At 47.6% G+C, this 18,268-nt stretch overlaps 1 protein-coding gene across 1 annotated transcript; it reads right to left on the bottom strand.

The window, feature by feature from the left end:
- Positions 1–86: 86 nt before the first annotated feature.
- LOC118089389 (uncharacterized) lies at positions 87–1,907 on the bottom strand. Its single transcript, XM_035123995.2, has one exon. It carries the CDS (start codon positions 1,905–1,907, stop codon positions 1,473–1,475), a length of 435 nt encoding a protein of 144 aa, XP_034979886.1. The 3' UTR covers positions 87–1,472.
- Positions 1,908–18,268: the final 16,361 nt, after the last annotated feature.

The raw sequence follows: 18,268 nt of genomic DNA, 5'->3' as shown, positions 1-18,268 counted from the left end.
CACTCTTTGAATTTGTTTAGAACCTGTGATTTGCAGAGGTTGAAGGCCCCGCCTGTGTTTGACCCCAGCTTAAGAAGGAAGCAGCCTTATTAAAAAATAAAGTTTATTCCGGACACTTCAGTGTACACCCTCCGGTTGGGTGGTTGCTTTAGTAATCCATTGGAGACTGAGAGATAATAACATCTGTACATGACTAAATCAGCCAGGTCACACTTAGATCAGGAGGTATGAACTGCTGGGTATCAGCAAGAGAAGCCACAATGTCTTCGGCACTCTGAACAGACGCACACACACACATACACATGTTTTGCCATGATCACATCCTCATGATCCCAAAGCTGTAGAAAAGATACAAGACATGCTTATAGCACCCTCCCCCCCCCAAACACTCAATAAGCTGTACATTTTTGGCAGGATTTAATCACAGGCTTGATGATGGACAGTTTAAGGACCTCTGCTTCTAGCTGAGTTCCAGCACAGGAAAGATTCTCCCCACCCCACCCCCACTGTATCTGAAATAAAAAAAAATGACCTCCTTCCTTATCAGGAAAGAGTAGAAGACTAGATTCCCCCTGAATCTTGCTCAAAGATCTGCTTGCAGAACCACTGCGGCTTTTCAGTTCTTAAAAATTTCTGTATGAACCTCTGCAGGTTTCCTGCCTTTGGAACAAGCACTTCAAATTGTGTGCTGTACCTGCGAATGCAACGCTAGAAAAAACTCTTCATGACGTTCTAGGAGAGCATTTTCACTCATGATCATAGCCTGTTGTTGTTGTTGTTGTTGTTGTTGTTGTTGTTTAGTCATTTAGTCGTGTCCGACTCTTCATGACCCCATAGACCAGAGCACGCCAGGCACTCCTGTATTCCACTGCCTCCCGCAGTTTGGTCAAACTCATGTTGGTAGCTTTGAGAACACTGTCCAACCATCTCGTCCTCTGTCGTCCCCTTCTCCTTGTGCCCTCCATCTTTCCCAACATCAGGGTCTTTTCCAGGGAGTCTTCTCTTCTCATGAGGTGGTCAAAGAATTGGAGCCTCAGCTTCACAATCTGTCCTTCCAGTGAGCCATAGCCTGTTAGCCTTGCCCAACTCATACCCCCCACTTCTTCTACCATCTCAAATTTGGAACACCTTTTGCACAGAAACTGCCCTTTTCTCACTTATGCCCCTCTGTCAAAGAGGGTTGGTGTGCATTGACAGCACTATAGAAAGTATAGGAACAATATTAATTAGAAACTTTCTGGGAGTTGTAGTAAAACACATTGTCTTCTTTTGTTGCTGGGCAGAAGGACCCCCCCCCACACACATACATACACACACACACACACACAAGTGTAGGAGAAATTGACAGAGCAGACCCAAGATTAAGGGATATCACATCATCTCCCCCCCCCCAAAAAAAACCCCAACTGCACAATTGAAAGAATAAATGTTAAGCTTTACAGTTATGCCCAGTCCCTCCATTCAATCCCTGTTCACTTGCCAATATTATGCAGCAATATTTTGTTACTCCGAGCTTTCTGAGCCAGTCTCTCTTCCCGGGACATCTCCAGGAACTCCCGGAGGAGGTGAAAGGTCAAGTCTAGGGAGTTTGGGCGGCCATCGCGTCTTTTGCTGGAGGCAGCAGACCGCTCAGCTCTCTGCTGCTGCTGGGACCCCGATCTGGCCTCTGGTGGTTTGCAGGACCTGGGAGATCTTTGGTCTTGGAAGAGTCCCTCTTCTGAACCAGCCGGGGGTCTTGGAGGGTTGTCCTCCCATTCTGAGCGGCTAAGCCACTGCTCCCAGCTCAGGCTACTTACAGGGAGCAGATGGGACACGGCTGGCCTGGGCCACCCCGAAGGGAGGCAGGATTTCAGCGGGAGAAACAGGAGGAGGAGGCAAAAGGCAGCTGAGACCATCTGTGCCATCATCAAATGTCCTTTGTCTAGGAGAAAATGCAGCATCCGAGTTAACTATGGGCCCCAGCAGGAATGGATTTACTTCAAAGCACCTCCCCCCCCCACACACTCTAAGAGCCCCAAAGGGGCTAACAATGTAAACAGCATCAAAACAAGAATTAAAAACAAGCTAGCTGCTTAAACACTGGAGAACTGTGAACATACAAGGCCTTCCATTAGCATAATGAGACTTGTCTCCCTCTCTCTTCATCCTGGTTCAGGAGGTTGGGGGAAACCTCAGAACATCATGTGAGGAGAGGAGAGGGGAGAATCAGTCCACCCAGCCAGCTGAAAATCTTTGCACTGGTGGAATGAGGGTGATAATGCTACAATTATTTCCTCCCTGGGTCTTTTTGGGGGGTCTGGGGGTGAGTGGCTGTAGCTTGGTTGTAGAGCAGTACAATCAAGCAGTACACAAATTGAAATCAATTAATAAGATAGAAGATATGTCTGAGAACTTTGAGGGTTGCTGCCAGCCTGAGTAAGCAATATTGAGCTAGGTGGATGTGCTTTAAAGCATCATCAGAGTCTCTCTCTCTCTCTCTCTCTCTCTCTCTCTCTCTCTCTCTCTCTCTCTCTCTCTCTCTCTCTCTGTGTGTGTGTGTGTGTGTCTTTTAAATGAAGTGAATAGTTGATTAATTGCAAGGGTGGTTTGGTAACAGAGGGCAGGCTGTCTTTCAGAGATGCTTTCTTCACATTGCAGAAAACCATAGAATCACAGAATTATAGAATTGGAAGGGAATCAAAGGATCATCTAGTCCAACCCCCTGCAGTGCAGGAATTTCCACATCTTACTGTCAAGGAAGCCCAGCCTTCACCCAAACACAGTTCAAAGACTCCTGCAACTAGCTCAGTGCACTTTGCATTCAACTCAATTCATTTCTGCCACCTGATAATGTTTCAGGGACACCTCAGGAAGCAGCCTTAAAACTGGTCAGTCTAAACTCAGTCTATTGCCTGCCGACTCTGATTGACAGCAGCTCTCCAGGGTGTCAGATTTGGGGCTGGTTGCTCCTGTCACCTGCTATACCTGATTCTTCTAACTGCAAGTGCCAGGGGCTAAATTTCAGATTACCCAGGTAGGGTTAGAAATGTCTCCATTCTGAAAGCTTGGAGAGCCACTGCCAGTCAGTGCAGGCAATACAGAGCTAGATGGACCAAAGATCTGATTCAGTAGAAGGCATCTTCCTGTTGCTATTTGTCTGAGGTGGAGGAGGTGCTGTGTCTTGTTGATAACAGAACATACTTTGCATGTACAGAGTCTATGTTAAATCTCTAGCACTAACTCATTTCCTAAAGAGTCAAGCGTTTTGTGTGTTCATAGAATTGAAGAGTGGGGAGGCGCCCTCAAGCGTCCTCTGATCCAACCCCCTGCAGTGCAGGAATCTCAGCTAAAAGATGGCTATCATATCACCTCTCAGAACACATCTGGAATGGCAATGGAATGGCTACGACCCACTGCCTCATGAAAACCATCAATTAGCTGCTTTCTCTTATTTCCCCGGATGTAGAATCTATGCCTATGACAGCTGCATAGCAAACATTCAACAAGTGTCATTTTTTCATGCTACCCTGTGTACCTATGCTGGACTAAGCCACGCTATTGAATTTGGTTAATGTGTGTCTGCAAAGAACCAATGCTGCATTTACTCCGTGTCACAGCGGATTTAAACATAATGCTGGCATTAAATGGATCTAAAAGCACTACTCTGATGTTGAGAGAGTTGTACTGTGCCCAGAAAAGCACCAGAACACTTTAAAAAATAAATAAATGAAGGGGGGGGGTCATCAAAACTTTATTACCCCCAACCAAAGAGCCATCCCTGTGCTGCAGATGGCCATGTACAAGAAAGATTTGAGCAACACAATGTGGCTGGCTTAAGTAAATGAGCCAAGCTGCACACAAAGGAAAAGCATGGAGCCCTGGGGATTAAAGGAAATAGAGATGAAAAACCAATGTGACTTGGAATAATAACACCCTATATTCGTACCTTGGTCATGAAGCTCATGTTAATTCACCCTGATTTATTGGGAACCAAACATTATCGGCTTCTCTAGAAATGATCACCCACATCCAAAAACTTGCCTTACATTCTCTGCTTGTAAGGAGATCCCTGCTGAATCATATTATGGGTCTAGCACCTGATTTCTAATGGTGTGAACCAAATTCCTTGGGGGAAGTCACTGTCATTTGCTCGCCTTGAGTCTGCCTTCCAGAGCTATACTGCTACAGACCATGGAGGCTCCAGTCTATTTAGCTATAAAAACTACTACCTGCCAATACATTTTCCTCTTCCATGAATGGGTGTGATCCCTCTTCAAACCCATCTACATGAAAATTAGGAGGTCCTGCTGTGGATGGGGTTGCCAGACTCAATAGAGGACAGGACTTCTGTGCCTTTAATTGCCCTGCTCTCTTTTGAGTCTGGAAACCTTGAAGAGAAACCAGCAGACCCTTTGTTTAATTTCCAAGCAAAGGGTCTGCTGGTTTCTCTTTAAGGTTTCCAGACGCAAAAGAGAGCAGGGCAATTAAAGGCACAGAAGTCCTGTCCTCTATTGAGACTGGCAACCCTAGCTGTGGATCAGTGGAAGGAATGAGTTAAATAGGTTTGATTGGTTTTAAACTTGTCATTTATATTGCCTTAACCTGCCCCGGGACCTTACAGTGGAGGGTGGAAGGATGATGATGATAATAATTAATTAATAGTATTGGATTGGAAAGAATAACAAGAATAGCAGCAGCCTTTCAAGTGCTGGTGGGGGTATACCCTCCCTTCCTCAAGACATAGAAAGTTATATCCAAGCATTTAATATCCCATTAATAAATACTTAACAAATAAGCACGTGTCTGCACTCCTGGGAGATCTTTGCTCCTGTCCCTGTTCTATAGAGGTAAACATAGAAATGCCACTTCATAGCTGATCTTTCACCTCCGTCTCCCCAGGTGAAGAGGTTGTACCTACAATCTCTCTGCACCTGTAGCTTCCCGGTTCCTTGGCTTCAGTTACATAGAAGCTTCTTTCCTTCACCCCTCCCCATCCCTCACCTGAAAACCCAAGAGCAGCTCACCTGCCTCTTTGCTTCAGAATTATAACCCCGCACCTTAGGATTCCCCTTGGCATGTAATCACGCCCAACTCCTCGCTCCGGATGCTACATCCCAGGTGCGCTACCAGGGTCTATCTGAAAGGAGGGCTTGGTCCTGGCAACTCACCTTGCGCAGCCTTCAAGAGGTTTCGGTCTTTTGCCCCACAACTCTTGCGTGGCGCTGCTGACACCCCCAATCTTTATCAGACTCCTGTCTGCAAGAAGCCAGCAGACCTATTTATAGGGGGGAGACTCCTTGCACCGCTCCCGGCTCCTTCCACCCCTCCTTCCCCGGCAGGAGCGGGTGAGAGAGAGAGAGAGAGAAAGATGGGGTGGGGGCTCCCTAGCACCGGGAACTGTGACGTAGGTCTTCTCCAGCCCCGGGAGGGGAAGAGGAACGAGGGAGCGGAGTCCTCTTCTAAAGAGATTGCATTAAACATGTACACATATAAAATTGCTGGGGTTGAATTACCGCAAATACGGCAAGGCAGGCGCGGGAGCTGTCCGAAGTGCTGAAATCGCCGGTGCTGGCTGGATTGCGGTGGACGCAACGGGGCTGAAGTTGGTTCCTAGTTTCGGGTTCCTTATTAAACATAGAGTTGAATGAACGGAATGCGAAGGATCTCAGTTTCTTCTTCTATGCTTTCCAGTTACCCGGGCTGGGGACGTGGGGACAGGGAGAAGGAGGGTGCTGGGTGGATGAACATCCTGCTGCAGCTTTGGGGGGGTTCAGTCTTCAGGATGTCCCGAGTCCCGCCTAGTTCAAATAACAAAGGAACATAAGAATAAATTGCTGGGTCAGGCCAATGGCTGATATAGTCCAGCAGCCTGTTCTCACATTGGCCAAACAGATGCCTGGGGGGAAACCAGGGAGCAGAACATGAAAATAGAAGCCCTCTCCCCTCCTGCGGTTTCCAGCAACTGGTATTCGGGTGCATTGCTGCCTCCAAGCATGGAAGCAGAGCATAGCCATTGTAGCTAGTAGCCCTCGATAGCCTCCATGAATTTGTCCAATTCTTTTGGGTTCCTATATCTGTGGGGGGAGAAACTACAAGAAGAAACTTGACAAACTAGTCCCTTTGACTAGGCAATGGCTAATTAGCATAACCAAAGAAGTTGCTCTGGGGCATAGAATGAACGGGTGGGTCTTGCCCTCCCTCCTCCCCGAAATATTAGGGGAAAGAGCAATAGGAGAGTAGTGCGAGTGAGTGAGGTGGGAGCTGGCTGGGAGCTGGACACAGAGACATGCCTGCTCTGGGCTGGATCCAAACTTGTGATGAATGAAGAAGCACGATCAATGGGGGTGCTAATGCTGTGTGAGGCTGAGGTATCTAATGCTCAGGTTGTATCTACCTGCAAACAAAACCATATATCCTAAAGACACCACAGTTGCCACGGAGCTTCCTTCCAAGGAAGCCAAACCTGAGTAAACACCTGGAACCGCTGGATTCTCTCACTGCTCAGAGATTGGGGTGGTGTGTAACAGTACTGTAGCAGTTTGGGCTTGGTTAGTAGCAATCGCAACCACCACAAGTCAACATAGATGGGGTAGCGGACTCGTTCCACTGTTCCAGATCCCCAGTTTCCTCTCCTGCAGAGTCTTAAAGCTTGGGACTTTACAAAGTCCCATTCCTTGTTTGGGAGGGAGCAGTGGGGGAGTGAAGAGTGAGTATTTTATGGATTATTATTATTATTATTATTTTAAGCATATTCAAAGCTCAGCTCCTTCCAGACCTGAGAGGTATATTTGACAATATTTCCTCATCTCTTTTATTCTCACAACATCCTTGTAAGACATAGGGGATCATTACCCCTATTTTACAGATGATGAATTTAGGCTATCCAGTATGTCTATGGCTCTCTTGTGCTTCCAAACCAATTGTCCATTTGATCTTGCCCCAACATAATGAGGGAACTCTGTTTAGATATTTTGAGCAGCCAATACACTTGCAACTCATTACCAAGCTTAAAACCATGGAGACACCTGGTATGAACAGAGGCGTAGGATTCTTATCTCATTATACATGATCAAGCATGATCAAGCTTTCTTTAGCACCTCAGCCCTTGCTTTTTCCCGCAAGACCAATTGCAGTCATTAACAGTCGTTAACAGTCATCAACAGGTTTACCACTCCTATCAGCCCATCACCCATTCCCATCACCCCCCACCTTCTGAATATACATAAGGGTCTGGTTACTTCTGTTTCAGTGTATCTGAAGAAGTGTGCATGCACACGAAAGGGGTGAGATGGCTAAAAAGAGCTTTAGCATGTATAATCCAATTCAGACCAGGTCTCTCCGTGGTTTTAAGTTTGGTAATAAGTTGCAATTCAGCAACTTCTCTTTCCAGTCTATTCCTGAAATTCTTTTGTAATAAGACAGCTACTTTGAGATCTTGTATAGAATGTCCTGGGAGATTGAAGTGTTCTCCTACTGGTTTCTCTGTCTTGTGATTCCTGATGTCTGGGGGGAGAGAAAGAGAACTAACAGCAGCAGATAGGTGTCTTGGCAGTGATATAATAAGAGATTATAACAGGAGTTTAGAGGGGCATAAAGTAGACATACGCTTGTGCTGGTTTTCTTCTTCCAAATGAGAGGCTGCTCCCCTGTCTCATGCACATCGGCACTTCTCTGTGTTGTGCTCCAGGCTGTCTGCATTCTGCATCCAATGTGGCCTTTGGGTATCTGAAGAGTCTCTTCTTCCAGTTTGTATGGGTAGTATTTAGTTGTGAGGTTGCAACTTAGAGACAAAGCTTCTTGTGCCTTTTAAAAAAAAAACACCCAACAACCATGGAACACCATTTGCTGTGTTGCTGAGTTGTTGGAAACTGGAACTGACTAGTGGACAATGGAGTTCCCTGTGGTGTTGTGGACTTTAGTTGGAGGATGTAGGGTTGGAGGCAGAATACTGCGTGAGAGGGATAGTTAAGCAAATACAAAAAGAAAATGGTTGCTGGAGTCCAGTGTTGTAGGCTGCAATCGGTAGGTGCATTTATTTTTATTTTTGAAATTTACCAGTAGCTGCTGCATTTCCCACCCTAGGCTTATACTCGAGTCAATAAGTTTCCCCAGTTTTTTTGTGGTAAAATTAGGTGCCTCGGCTTATATTCGGGTCGGCTTATACTCGGTAACTGTCAACCTCCCTCAGTCTGGGGCTCCATGCAAGATCTCATCTCGTGGAGTTGAAATGATCAGGAGAATGGTGATGAAGCAGCCCAGAACTACATGGGGGGAACTTGTCAATGATCTCAGGGCAGCTGGGACCTTAGTCACCATGAAAACAGTTGGTAACACACTACGCCATGAAGGACTGAGATCTTGCAGAGCCCGCAAGGTCCCCTTGCTCAAGACAGCACATGTACAGGCCCATCTGCAGTTTGCCAATGTACATCGGAATGACCCAGAGGAGAACTGGGTGAAAGTGCTGTGGTTAGATGAGACCCAAATCAAGCTCTTTGGCATTAACTCAACTCACCGTGTTTGGAGGAGGAGGAACCCAAGAACCCCAAGAACACCATCCCCACCGTCAAACATGGAGGGGGACATATTATGCTTTGGGGGTGTCTTTCTGCTAAGGGGACAGGACACCTTCACTGCATCGAAGGGACGGTGGACGGGACCATGTATCGTCGAATCTTGGGTGAGCACCTCCTTTCCTCAGTCAGGGCATTGAAAATGGGTTGAGGATGGGTATTCCAGCATGACAATGACCCAAAACAAACAGCAAAGGCAATAAAGGAGTGGCTCAAGAAGCAGCACATCAAGGTCCTGGAGTGGTCTAGCCAGTCTCCAGACCTTAATCCCATCAAAAATCTGTGGAGGGAGCCTCAAAATCTTACTGACTTGGAGAGGATCTGCAAAGAGGAGTGGGACAAAATACCTCCTGAGATGTGTGCAAACCTGTTGGCCACCTACAAGAAACGTCTGACCTCTATTATTGCCAACAATGGTTTTGCCACCAAGTACCAAGTCATCTTTTGCAAAGGGATCAAATACTTACTTCACTCATTATAATGCACATCCATCTCTGACTTTTGTCTTCTGGGTTTCTGGGGTTTTTCCTGTTGTTATTCTGCCTCTCACAGCTACAATAAACCTACCATTAAAATTATGGACTGGTCATTTCTTTGTCAGAGGGCAAACGGGCAAATTTAGCAGGGGATCAAATACTTTTTTCCCTCACTGAACCTGCTTCTGGTAAAATCCTGAATGTGTTCCTGACGGGAATCACAAATTCACTCCCAGACTCTGGACTTTCCCATCATGCAGTGGGGACGGCGGCAAAAAGGCAAGACAGTTGGACAACTCACTGTTCAGCTAACATGTGCACTATTTATCCAAGGTTACATTGACTTAGGTTGGAGGGAGCAAATCTGGGTAATTTAGATGTTTCAGATAGCTGGCATTCAGATAATGGGACTGTCTCTACTGTCATTTTTAAAATATTCTAATTGGCAATTTATAAGGACCTTTGTGTGAAGGGTTGGACTTTGATAGCTTCCTCTCATAACTAGATTATTTTTCCAGGCTACCATTTCATGCATCAAAAATAAGGAATATTTCTCTAGGTGCTTTGTGCGTGATTCATTTCGTGATCTCATGCAGTTTAAGACACCACTTAAGAAGCCTGGATAGTACTCTTGAAAGCAATTTTCTTCCCTTAGTTGAGTACGGAGGAAGCCTGCTTTTCTTTGTCTAATCACAAATAAATGGACCCCCCAAGTATTAACGTAAATTGGAGCTGTAGTTTACTTCACACACTCATCTATGGGGTTTCTTCTCTTTTTATGGCATCATTCAGCATTTAGGATGGGAATGAGTTATCTATTGAGAGGCTGAGAGTTTAACATTCCATTCACAAAGCGTGTATATTTCTCAAAAGAACAGATAATTCGTGGAACTTTGCCTGCATGCAAACTACTTCCTCTCATCTTTTCCATGCTGGATCTTTAAGGTGAGCCACTGACATCCACAATGGTATCCTGGTTGGTTGGTTTGTTTCTTTTATGCCTTTAAGTCTCCTCCCCCCTCCCCACCAATGAGTGAGTGGACATTGTAAGTCTAGAGCACACTGAAGTGACCTCTCTGGGGTGCAAGCCTGGGCAGTGTTCATGGAGGTCCTGGGCTGCCTGAAGGAGTGTCTCCACCCCCATTGTTCTGCCCGGACACTGAGGTCCAGCGCTGAGGGCCTTCTGGTGATTCCTTCCCTGCAAGAACCAAAGCTACAGGGAACCAGGGAGAGGGCCTTCTTGGTAGTGGCACCCGCCCCGTGGAATGCCCTCCCATCAGATGTCAAAGAGATAAATAACTACCTGGCATTTAGAAAACATCTGAAGGCAGCCCTGTTTAGGGAAGTTTTTCACGTGTGATATTTTAATGTATTTTAATCTCTGTTGGAAACCCAGCCAGATGGGCGGGGTACAAATAATAAATTGTTGTTGTTGTTGTTGACAACAAGACCCCTCTCTCAGCCTCACTGATGGGGTCCAAAGGAAAGCAGAGCAAGACGTTTGGCACCAGTTTGGCTGCAGGAGTTGCTGGAAGGAGGCAAACAAGATGCCATCTAACCATCTTAGGGACTCCACTCTGGATTCGTGTTGGGTTTGCTCCTTAGCCCTTTCTTCTCCCAAAGATATCCCTCAAGGCAGCAGAAGTTCAGGATCAGTGTTTTCTTTCTCCTGGATGGGCTACCTTCCCAGGATGATGAACCTCATCTGCCCCTCACTTCCCTCTGCTACCCCTCCACTAATAATAATAATAATAATAATAATAATAATAATAATAATAATAATAATATCCCCTTGGGGACCCAGGTGGCGCTGTGGTTAAACCACTGAGCCTAGGGCTTGCTGATCAGAAGGTCGGTGGTTCGAATCCCTGTGATGGGGTGAGCTCCCGTTGCTTGGTCCCAGCTCCTGCCAACCTAGCAGTTCGAAAGCATGTCAAAATGCAAGTAGATAAATAGGAACTGCTACAGCGGGAAGGTAAACGGTGTTTCCATGTGCTGCTCTGGTTTGCCAGAAGCGGCTTTGTCATGCTGGCCACATGACCTGGAAGCTATACGCCGGCTCCCTCGGCCAATAATGCGAGATGAGCGCGCAACCCCAGAGTCGGTCACGACTGGACCTAATGGTCAGGGGTCCCTTTACCTTTACCTTTAATATCCCCTTAGAAATGTCACCTCTTGGCTTTCTTCTGAAACCAGAGTCTCTATTGAAGCGCTCCTTAATGCTGAATGAGTGACCACTTTTACCTTTTTCTGGGCTGTGTTGCGATTGGACCCTGGGACAAAGGAGATTGAATGAAGCATCTCATTCAGAGACAAAGAGCAGAAGCTGTCGATTGCTACTAATCTAAGCCTTCATCTTTTGTAAGATGGAGTCTCATGAAACTCCATCATTTCTAATGATGTGCAATGATAACTCTTGCCATTGTGTGGGAAAGTGCAACCCAGCGGTAGGTTTCTGGCTCCCTCCTCTTTGCTTACTTTCCTCGTGGATTTCAAATGGGGAGGCTGCGTTACATGATGGGATACAGCATTTATATTATAAGTTTATGGCATTGTGGGCAGGGGCGGAGGAAGGGTCGCCCTGGGTGTCACCACTGAGGGGGTGACAAAATGGCGGGCGGCACTAACCGCTGGGCCTGCAGCATGCCTGAGCCACGCGTCTCTCCTGGAAGTGACACGGTGGCTTGGGCGCCTGCAGGCTCCGCGCTGCCCCGAACGGTCCCCACGGGGTGCTGGCCCCGTGCCGCCCCAGGCCCCCGATCGGCTTGCTCCGCTGCTGATTGTGGGGCATTTGATGTTGCAAATGGCAGGTGAGAAATGAGAAGTTTATCAGGATATGCAAACAGAGCATGACATCATCTATGGGCTCATCTACACTTCCGCTTGTCCTGTGATTTCTAGGCACAGGTCTGAGGGATTTTCCTTTTGTCTCTGCATTCCCCAGGAAAACCTGCTGTTTACTGCTGAAGGGGAAGAGACGTCAGTCTGCAGAAATCCCAACTGATGCTTGTTCTGATTCAACAGTAAGCAGCGGGTTTTCCTGGGGAAAGCAGAGGGACAAAAGAGATGCCTCTCAGACTTGTGCCTAGAATCATGGGACAAGTGGAGGTGTGCCTGAGCCCATTTCACGAATCCACACAACTCATTTCCAAGCTCATATTTGTTTGCATGGCAGGCAACAAAGACAGATTGATAAATATGCTTTGCCTCAAGGATTAGAGGCAGCAAAGCTTCTGAATACCAGCTGCTGGAAACTGCAGTGGGGGGAGACAGCTCTTGTGCCCAATCCTGCTTGTGGGTTTCCCACGGGCATCTGGTTGGCCACTGTGAGAACAGGATGCTGGACCATATGGGCCATTGGCCTGATGCTGCCACGTTCTTTTTCTATCCTTATGTTCTTAAATGCCTGTTGTCTTTGTCCATGGAGGGATACTGGAGTGGCTTGCCAGTTCCTTCTCCAGTTGGATCACGTTTAGTCAAAACTCTCCACTATGACCTGTCCATCTTGGGTGGCCCTGCATGGCATAGCACATAGCTTCTCTGAGTTATTCAAGTCCATGAAGGGGATCAAACCTATCCATTCTGAAGGAAATCAGCCCTGAGTGCTCACTGGAAGGACAGATCGTGAAGCTGAGGCTCCAATACTTTGGCCGCCTCATGAGAAGAGAAGACTCCCTGGAAAAGACCCTGATGTTGGGAAAGATGGAGGGCACTAGGAGAAGGGGACGACAGAGGACGAGATGGTTGGACAGTGTTATTAGTAGGATTGGAATAAGACTTGTAGTTTAATGTTGAATTTTGGCTAGAATGGAGACTGAATAGATTTGGATTAATAGAAATGAGAAGAGAAGAATCCTTGGAAAAGACCCTGATGTTGGGAAAGATTGAGGGCACAAGGAGAAGAGGACGACAGAGGACAAGATGGTTGGACAGTGTTCTCGAAGCTACGAACATGAGTTTGACCAAACTGCGGGAGGCAGTGGAAGACAGGAGTGCCTGGCGTGCTATGGCCCATGGGGTCACGAAGAGTCGGACACGACTAAACGACTAAACAACAACAACAACAACATATTCTTAAATGGCACCATCTATGTATGGGACATTTTACAGCAGCTTCTGCTAACCTGGGTCTCTTCGGGAATTTTGGACTACAACACCCACCCATCCCAACAGGATTGGGGAATGCTCAAGGATGATAGGAGTTGTAGTTCAGCAACATCTGGGCAGTCACTGACACCCAAACCCTGCTCTAGAAGATCTTGCGGACTGTGGGCAAGCAGAGATTCAGCAACAGATGGAAGGGCAAAGGGGCGGTCTATGGCAACCCTCTTTGGGGAAGCCAGGTCGACTAAACTGTCAGTTTGGGACCAGTACCTTCCATTCCTGGTGAACCCAGAAGGCTCACCGAATTCTGTGCAAGGAGAGTGGGAAGAAAGGACAATCATTCTACATTTTTACACCATTGCTCTCCTTTTCCTTCCTTTCACGGCATTCTCAGTCCATTTCCTCCCCATTGTGCGTGGGAGAAATTTCAGCAATTGCAGACGTATTATATTCAATCTGAAAGCATATATTGCCAAGGGATATATTAGGGGGCCTTTGATCCTGCAGAAGACTACAAGCGGTAAAGATCTTGGCACCTTCACAGAGCCTCGCTGAAGCCAAAGGAAATTTAATTGCTGGACCGGGATGTTCATTTGTTCATTGATTGGGAGCTGGGGGTGGGGGTGGGGAGCAAGGTAGAAAAACCTCATACTTTGAAGGAGTTCTGTTGACTCATGCAATCCAACCCTCTTTTCATTAATAAAACACTTGTGATATCTCAAGTAGCGTCTAATGAATTAGGAGACGAGTTGTTTATGTAACATGGAGAACATAAGAAAGGCTCTGCAAGATCAGTCTACTACCAGCCTCCCAGCGGCCAGCCAGAGGTCTATGAGAAGCCCATAATGTCAGGGCCTGGACAGAGGAGGAATGGTGGAGACCGCCTCCCCAGCCTGACCCTTCCAGAGAAGAGGAAGACAGTATAGATTTACAACAGATTTATAGATTTACATCTGAAGGCAGCCCTGTTTAGGGAAGTTTTTTTATGTTTGATGTTTTATTGTGTTTTTAATATTCTGTTGGGAGCCGCCCAGAGTGGCTGGGGGAACCCAGCCAGGTGGGCGGGGTATAAATAATAAATTATTATTATTAACAGTGGTTTGCCAGAGGTCACAGCTCAGAGGCAGATGAGGGGGAAAACTGGGAAATAATGGGAGAGGAGGAGGAGGAGGAGGCAGAGTTGGAGCAGTTGGCTAACACGTTATCACTAGGAAGCATTCCAGACCCCCCCCCTCTCCTAGCACCTGGTGAGCACTGAAAGTAGGAGAGCAATGGGCTCGGAGACAGATGGCCCCCAGCAGCAACCATAAGGTGGGTGGTACTGTTGACGAATGAGGAAGTAGGAGAGAAGCGGGGTGGAGAATTATTCAGAGCAACACCATTACTCCAAGAGGCTGCATTTCTAAGCCTCTCTCTGTGAACGTTAAATAAACAACATTGGTAAGAACTTTCCTTGTCTTATCCATTCCTGGCAACCTACCATGGGGGAGGGGGAGTTGGATCCTCTGACGCCTGACACATAAGCAGCACATGAGGGCCATGCCACTCCCTGGTACCCGGGGATATCCAGAGATGCTGCCTCCTGGAGTCTTAATTAACCGGGCCTCTCCATGTTTCAGTGTGTTAGTCCTAGGTTAAGGATGCACCATCAGAAACAGAGAACCAAAAGAAGTGCCTAAGCATTCCGAATCCATGGACCACCTATTACAAAAGTTTGCAAAGCTGTGGACTTTGCAAAATGGCAGCTTGCATTAACCCACCCACCCACCCTGTCCCAAATCCAAATACAGCTTCAGCTGAAGGCGTTTTACCCTGAGAGGAACTGATTTGGGGGCTTCAGAACCAGGGCCGGCCCTACGGCCAGGCTGGGTGGCGCAGGGCGCCTGCCCGCCAGGGGGGTGCTCCGCAGCTGCGCCCACCCGCCCGCCGGCCCAGCCGCGCAGCTCCGGCCGCGCTGCTCCGCCCACCCTTCGCGCTGGGAAGCGGGACGGGGCGGGGGCGCCGGAGGGATCCGTCGCACCAGGGCGCCAAATATACTTAAGACGGCCCTGTTCAGAACTGAAGTCTATAGAGATGTGGGCATGCAAAGCTGCCACATTCTGAGACTGCTCTTTGGGTTATCTACCCCAGTGGTAGCTAAAGCTGCAGATACTGTTGGATGACCACTGCTGTCATTTCTGACCTTTGGCTCTGCTGGCTGGGGCTGTTGGGAGCTGGACTGGACTGACATCTGGAGTGCACCATGTCTGGCTATCCCTGATTCTAGCCAACTATGGCCAACCGTGACCGGCAGCAGCTGTCTGGAAGGGGGCATTTCTCAGCCCTCCGAGTCCCTTTGTCACTAGAGAGGCCAGGGATGTAGGAACATTCAGACATGCTTACAGCACAGGTGAGTTTCCGCTTGGAGATGTGAATGGCTTTGTATTCAAGCAGCATCAGGAAACTGTGAATAACAGTGAATAAATGACCAATTTGCAGAGGTACCGTACCTGCCACTGAGCTCATTTTGAAAGGGGGGGGGAATCTGTACGCACAGAGCAGATGATTGTCCCAGAAACTGTAGACTGGGATGGAAGAAATACTTTGGTCAAGAAGCTCTGCTTTATTACAGAAGTAGGCCTGAATATCATACCTTTACCTAGACCTGAATATCTTTCCCAAGGGGAGGAAGGCTTTTGTCAAGCCAAGACAATACAGCAGTGCAATGAAGTTACAAGATTTGTTACTCCATGCAGCTAGTAGCATGCGCTGGGGGATGTTTGGGGGCCTTCCTATAAGGCTTAAAGGTAAAGGACCATTAGGTCCAGTTGTGACTGACTCTGGGGTTGAGGCGCACATCTCGCGTTATTGGCCGAGGGAGCCGGCGTACAGCTTCCAGGTCATGTGGCCAGCATGACGAAGCCGCTTCTGGCGAACCAGAGCAGCACACGGAAACACCGTTTACCTTCCCACCGGAGCGGTTCCCATTTATTTACTTGCACTGTGTGCTTTCGAACTGCTAGGTTGGCAAGAGCTGGGACCGAGCAATGGGAGCTCACCCCGTCGCGGGGATTCGAACCGCCAACCTTCTGATCAGCAAGCCCTAGGCTCTGTGGTTTAACCCACAGCGCCACCCGTGTCCCTCCTGTAAGGCTTAGGGTTGCATCAACCCCTAAAACAAGAGAAAACTTTCTCTGTGTGTTTTGTCTTTACCAATAGAGAGCAAGTTTTAGATGTGAACAAAGACAAAGTTAAAGGAGCCAATCAGCAAGCAGGAAAAGTTTTTGGAGATGTTGGGGAGCAGAGAGAGGGTTCATTTTCTTCCCTGGACACCATCATAGCTTCAGCTCTCATCCAAACAAGTTTCCCACCTGTCATTTTGGGCTACAACTTGTCTCTTATCTGGAACACACACAGAGAGACGAAAACTTTTCTATTATAGTCTGTTCTTACTGCTTGCACAAGGTTAAGTTTTTCTGTGCTGATTAATTTATCTTACTTGTTTGGGGGAGATTTTACTTTGCCTTTTTCAGAAATCTTTTTGATTATTACACAGAACTAGACTTTTCCTGAGCATTGGCCTATGAATAGCTTTGAATATTCCTTTGACAGCTTTGCAGAGATTTAACTGATTTATAGATTACCTTGTTTCCAGGCGATGCTCCGTATTATATTTTCTAAACATTTTCTGGTTTGGATTTTTCTAGATCCTATGTTCTGGACACCAGATTGACCATTAGCAAAAGGTAAAGGTAAAGGACCCCTGGATGGTTAATCCAGTCAAAGGCATAGCTGCCAAGTTCTCCCTTTTTTTAAGGGAAATTCCATTATGCTGAATAGGCTTCCTCGCGAGAAAAGGGAAAACTTGGCAGCTATGGTCAAAGGTGACTAAGGGGTGCGGCGCTCATCTTGCTTCAGGCCTAGGGAGCTGCCGTTTGTCCACAGACAGCTTTCTGGGTCATGTGGCCAGCATGACCAGGGCCGGCGCATCCATTAAGGCAAACTAGGCAGCTGCCTAGGGCGCTAAAATGGAGGGGGCGCTGGCCAGCCTGCCCACTGCCCACCTGAAACCGCTGAGTTCGGCACCCCTGATGGCCAGGCGCCCTGGCGCCTTGCGCCACCCAGCCTGTGCCTAGGGGCGGCCCTGGAGGCGCTCGCTCGCTCGCTCAAGCTGGGCCTACCCCTCCAGCAGCTAGTGCGCCAAGATTGGGCTCCAGAGGAAGCAGGGGAAGGCTGCGCCAGAAACAGGGGAGGCCGCTAGCTGACAAGGTAAAGAGACTGCTTTTTACCCCTTCCCCTCACCAACAACCAAGGAACTCCCTTTTTATTTTTTTATTTTTTCTAATTTTTAATTTTTTCCTCTTTTCTCTTTTTCTATTTTTTATTTTTATTTTCATTTATTTCTTTATTTTATTTTTTATTCCACTTTTTAATTTTTCTAAAAAAGGTCAACAACTCTGGGAAATTGGGGGGGGGGGCGCCAGAAGGTGATCTCACCTAGCTTGCAAAAAACCCTAGCACCGGCCCTGAGCATGACTAAACCACTTCTGGCGCAACGGAACACCATGATAGAAACCAGAGCGCACGGAAACACCATTTACCATCCCACCACAGTGGTACCTGTTTATCTACTGGCACTGGTGTGCTTTTGAACTGCTAGGTTGGCAGGAGCTAGGACAGAGCAACGGGAGCTCACCCCGTCGCGGGGATTCGAACCGTCGACCTTCCGATTGGCAAGCCCAAGAGGCTCAGTGGTTTAGACCACAAGCGCCACCCAAGTCCCTATTGATAGCTTTATGAGCTGGTCTCACCTGCTTTTGAACCCATCCAAGTTGCTAGCATTCCCACCGCGCTTCGCACCACGTCACGTCTCTCCTGTCCTGCTTCCTGCAGGTGTCCTGTTTCCTGAAGGTCTAGATCAAGGGAAGTAACAGTACCACTGTATTCTGCTCTGGTCAGACCTCATCTGGAGTACTGTGTCCAGTTCTGGGCACCACAGTTCAAGAAGGATACTGACAAGCTGGAACGTGTCCAGAAGAGGGCAACCAAAATGGTCAAAGGCCTGGAAACAATGCCTTATGAGGAACGGCTTAGGGAGCTGGGTATGTTTAGCCTGGAGAAGAGAAGGTTAAGGGGTGATATGATAGCCATGTTCAA

The sequence above is a fragment of the Zootoca vivipara genome, chromosome 7 (genome assembly GCF_965207765.1).
Source record: "Zootoca vivipara chromosome 7, rZooViv2.hap1.1, whole genome shotgun sequence".
NCBI classification, from domain to species: Eukaryota; Metazoa; Chordata; class Lepidosauria; order Squamata; family Lacertidae; genus Zootoca; species Zootoca vivipara.
Note: the sequence above shows the minus strand (reverse complement) of the source record. Positions and strands in the feature narration are given on the sequence as shown.